Source organism: Dicentrarchus labrax, unplaced genomic scaffold (genome assembly GCF_905237075.1).
Source record: "Dicentrarchus labrax unplaced genomic scaffold, dlabrax2021, whole genome shotgun sequence".
Classification (NCBI taxonomy): Eukaryota; Metazoa; Chordata; class Actinopteri; family Moronidae; genus Dicentrarchus; species Dicentrarchus labrax.
This window is the reverse complement of record NW_026136710.1, coordinates 1,077,571-1,082,570: the sequence shown is the minus strand read 5'-3', so window position 1 is coordinate 1,082,570 and position 5,000 is coordinate 1,077,571. Positions and strand designations below refer to the sequence as shown.

At 42.9% G+C, this 5,000-nt stretch overlaps 1 protein-coding gene across 1 annotated transcript in view; it reads right to left on the bottom strand.

Moving 5' to 3' along the window:
* The window catches only part of ugcg (UDP-glucose ceramide glucosyltransferase), an 11,012-nt gene extending 6,400 nt beyond the window's left edge, over positions 1-4,612 (bottom strand). Inside the window, exons 1-4 of the mRNA XM_051411854.1 lie at positions 4,222-4,612; positions 1,887-2,031; positions 255-357; positions 50-151 (exon numbers count right to left, since the gene is read on the bottom strand). Coding sequence (XP_051267814.1) covers positions 50-151; positions 255-357; positions 1,887-2,031; positions 4,222-4,319 — 448 coding nt within the window. The 5' untranslated portion in view covers positions 4,320-4,612. The remainder of the gene's footprint in view (positions 1-49; positions 152-254; positions 358-1,886; positions 2,032-4,221) is intronic.
* Positions 4,613-5,000: the final 388 nt, after the last annotated feature.

Genomic DNA, 5,000 nt, shown 5'->3' with positions numbered 1-5,000 from the left:
GCAAACCCACCTGAGCGTCTCCAGCTGAAGGTGAGGCGAGGGTACCGACCTCTGATGCCGCTGTCACAGATCCACACCAGCCCGTATTTGGCTCCTTCATAGCCCGGCATCAGGTTATTGATCTTTGGGTTGATTCCAACTTTCTTCCCCCCTGAGAACATGCTAACATTAGCTGCTAACAATCGATAAGGTACGTTTACTACAAGAGGAAACATCAACAGAACAGATGCATTATGGGATCAGGGTTTGCTCACCGATGAATAATCGAGCGTCTACGTTCGGATATTTGCCCAACAACTTTTTACAGACATCAACAGCCGGATCGTCCTGATCCTGAACGCACAGCAAGACCTCGTACTGCAACACAAAGGGGCAGTTAGACTGGGGGTAGTGTGGGGGGGGGCAGTTAGGGTGGTAGGGGGGGCAGTTAGGGGGGTAGGGGGGGCAGTTAGGGATGGAGAGATTCCCCGATTTGAATCGGTGGTCCGAGACAGACGTTTGCGATGCGAGTGCACCGGTAGCTTCAGTGTGCATCCGATGTAACTGCCGGCTAAATGCGCAATGTATCTTTCTTTGCGTGTCTGCCTCGGTAAAACCCACGGTTACATCGATTATTACATAGTTTATCTCCTCTGCACCCGTGTTTTCGAGGCGCCTTAAACGCACCATCACTGTCTTTCTGTGCGGCATCACAGACGCAGTTAGTTAGTAAACAGAAAAAATGAGGGAAGCGACTCAACAGGTGAAGAGGAGATATTAAGCGTTAATTATTAAGCAGGCACTAGTATGGGCATTGCACTATGATGAAGTTATTTTGAAGTTATTTGCACATTGTTGATGTTGGGAAGTTTTATAAGTATTTTGTAAAACATTGTGAAATTACAGACAGAGAACACTATTAGTAAAAGGACCTGAGACAGGACTGTTTGTTTTGTTATTTTTATTAAGAGGCCAAAAAGAAATTGCCCGAATATAATACATTTAGTGTTGTATAAGTAGAGAATGAGATTAAAAACACATAAAAATATTTTTTGTTTATGATTTAGTGTTTATTAGGAATAAAACAATCCTCTGTCTGTACCATATTGAATCACATCTTCTTTTTAAGTTGGATTTATTGGTTTGCTTTATAGAAAACAATCAAGTATCAAATACATTAGAAACCAGATGTGTGTTGGTAAATTCTTTGTATTGTGTTGAATCGTTTGAATCGCATTGTATAAAGTCAAATCGTTGTCAAATCATTAATGAATCGTATCGCATCGTATGGACAGGGGGCTCCACTGTATCGTTAATGTATCGTATCGCTGGCAGCGTATCGAGATGTGTATCGAATCGGCCTCAGTGGTGGGGATTCACATCTCTAGTAAGGGGGGCAGTTAGGGTGGTACTGAGGGCAGTTAGGGTGGTAGGGGGGTAGTTAGGGTGGTACTGAGGGCAGTTAGGGTGGTGGGGGGTAGTTAGGTGGTACTGAGGGCAGTTAGGTGGTAGGGGGTAGTTAGGGTGGTAGTGGGGGTAGTTAGGGGGTAGTTAGGGTGGTAGTGGGGGCAGTTAGGGGTAGTGGGGCAGTTAGGGGGTAGTGGGGGCAGTTAGGGTGGTAGTGGGGGCAGTTAGGGTGGTAGTGGGGGCAGTTAGGGGTAGTGGGGGCAGTTAGGGGGTAGTGGGGGCAGTTAGGGTGGTAGTGGGGGTAGTTAGGGTGGTAGTGGGGGCAGTTAGGGTGGTAGTGGGGGTAGTTAGGGTGGTAGTGGGGCAGTTAGGGGTAGTGGGGGCAGTTAGGGTGGTAGTGGGGGCAGTTAGGGGGTAGTGGGGGTAGTTAGGGTGGTAGTGGGGGCAGTTAGGGGGTAGTGAGGGGGTAGTGGGGGCAGTTAGGGGGCATTTAGGGTCACCTTGGGGTAATCCAGTGTAAAGAACGTCTCCAGGTTGGAGATCAGATTCGGGTCGACGCCCTTCAGCGGCTTCAGCAGAGAAACTCCAGCCAGCTGTGCGAACGGCTGTTTGACCTCTGACCTTTTCTTGTGGAGGTGGAGACGCCTGAAAGAGACAGGAGGTCAGAGGTCAGAGGTCAGGAACATTCTGGGGTTAGCTATCAGGGAGTCTCAGTAAGAGAACCAGTTTAGGATCTGGTCTGAGGTTCCTCATCAGGACGGTGACAGAACGCCAACACCAGCTCGTCCTCCATCAGCTGGTCTCTAATCCCAGTCTGAGACCAGGACCTGGTTCCTTAAAGTCTCCAATCAGATATAAAGCACTAACTATCAGATCAATGTCATTATATGGATGCTTTTACACAGATATTATCCAGGACTTTCTCTTCACAATAAAAGCAGCGCTCAGCTCGCCTTAATGCTTTAAATGTATTGATCATGTGACTGCTGCTTTTACTCATTTTATTCATTCAGAACTTTAGATTTCGCCCCTTTCTGCTACGTGTGAATGATTATTGGTGATTATTGGTGCTGAGGTGTGAACAGCTGCTGACTGTTTGCTTTATGAGTTCATCCTCCAACAGTCCACTTTAATACAAACACACAGGTTAGCAGTTAGCATCCAATGCTCCAGGACAACAGATTATTTCCAGGATGTTTGTAAAGTCAGTGTCAGTCAGTGTGGAACGGATCAATTACCCACTAATATTATTATAAATTACAGCTGATAAATAATCAAAGCAATTGATCGGCTTTATGTTCAATAAAAGTATGTTGGTGAAGTTTTTTCATGAACTTTCCTAGAATAAATAAACATTTGAACTGTTGTTGTTGTAAACATTAGTTAGATTTGATCAGAGTGGTTATTGGTTATTAGTTATTGACAGTGTCGTACTTTATAACAGAACCACTAACAGACTCAGTCTGGAAAGTTCTGGATGCTTTGGACTATAATAATCCCCTGGAGTATTACATAAAGGGATTTAAAACCCTGTGTGTGTATTTGAGGACATTTCTATTCTACATTAACTGTGGGAGTCTGATCAATAAAGGTTCTGATCATCGTAAATCAATTCATACGCTGATAAACAGAAACACGCTGGACTCTGATTCCCAGGTCATATTCTCTGGTATTCAAAGGTTTTCTCTAAATGTCTTCAGTCTGTAAAATAAAGAAAATACAGAAATATAAAGCTTACCGGGGTTTTAGTTTAAATAACAAGCAAATGAATCAAACAATACATTTTACAGTGTGAGGGTTGATATGATCATCGGTACATTGACTCTGAGCTCTCCATAATATATAATAATAATAATAATAATAATAATAATGATAATAATAATAATAATGATGATAATAATAATAATAATGATAATAATAATAATAATGATAATAATAATAATGATAATAATAATAATAATAATGATAATAATAATAATGATGATAATAATAATAATAATAATAATGATAATAATAATAATAATAATAATAATAATAATAATGATAATAATAATAATAATAATAATATAATGATAATAATAATAAAAGATATTAATGATAATAAATAATGATAATAATAATAATAATAATGATAATAATAATAATAATAATAATGATATTAATGATAATAATGATAATAATAATAATAATAATGATAATAATAATAATAATAATGATAATAATAATAATGATAATAATAATAATGATATTAATGATAATAATGATAATAATAAGTTCATTACTCAACAAGAACTGAGAAACACCTGCTACATGAACTGGATAGATGCCGAAGTGAAGGTCGACTCATGATACTTTACCAACCATCTTCATCCGTCCTCATCCTCAGCAGAACCACCGCTGCTCACCAGAACATTAAACCCACTGTTTTATAAAAGTGGTTCTGCGTCAACAGAGGAAACAGGAAACTCCTGCAGCTAACGACCCGAGCTACAGCTGTGAGGATGAATATATGAAGCCACTCCGGCTCCGTTATAAACTTCCCCAGCTGATGATATTAACAGTTAATTACTGAAGTTTCCCAGAAGATCTCCGACTGAGCGACATTAGCTGCTAGCTAACTGGCTAACGGTTAGCTAGCAGCGGAAAACGCCCAACAGACAACCGGTCAGACACGGAGCTTTTAACGGCTATCACACACCCGGAAACCTGCCAGAAAAGCTCCGTTTGTGTTGTTCTTATGTTTAATGTTTTAAGCAACAAAGAATAAAACACATAAATAAAGCAGGAAACAGAGGCGGCGCTCCGCTAGCCGTCAGCTAGCAGGAGCTAGCTTACACATAGATGATGGACATGAAGTGCATCAGCCACAGCACGAAGAACAGCAGGAAGCCGAACACGGCGAGTCCCTGCATGGCGACATCCAGCACGGACATGGCGGTCAGCGGGGGGCAGCCGGGGCGGAGGGCCGGCCGGGGGTCGCTGAGGCTCGGGGTAGAGTGGACCAGCTGACCGGCCTCGGAGTGGGACCAACCGGAGGAGCGGAGAGAGTGAGGCTGATCCTCCAGCCGACAGCGGGGGGCGTCGGGAGACCTGTCCGCGTCAGGCGCTCCGGTGGCGGGGACACAGAGACCGACCTCGGCCTGGTGGGGGTTGGGTCCGGGTCACGGTGCGCGAGCTTCAACGGTTTGACAGTCACCAGACCGACCGACGGTCAGCTGACCAACCGGGGGGGCGCTGTGTAGCAACAGGAACTACGTCACTTCCGGACAACTTCAAAATAAATAAATATTTATTTATTGAAGTTGACTTAAAAGTCCGTTTTCAAATATATTTGTATATAAATGTGGTGAGGGTGTCTGCCTCCAGAACCACAACTGGAAGCTGGTTCCACAGGAGAGGAGCTTGGTAACTGAAGGCTCTGGCTCCTGTTCTACTTTTAGAGACTATAGGAACCACAAGTAGCCCAGCATTCAGAGAACGTAGTGTTCTAGTGGGGTAATAGGGTACTATGAGCTCTTTAAGATATGAAGGGGCCTGACCATGAAGAGCTTTATAGGTGAGGAGGAGGATTTTAAATTCTATTCTACATTTTACAGGGAGCCAATGCAGAGTAG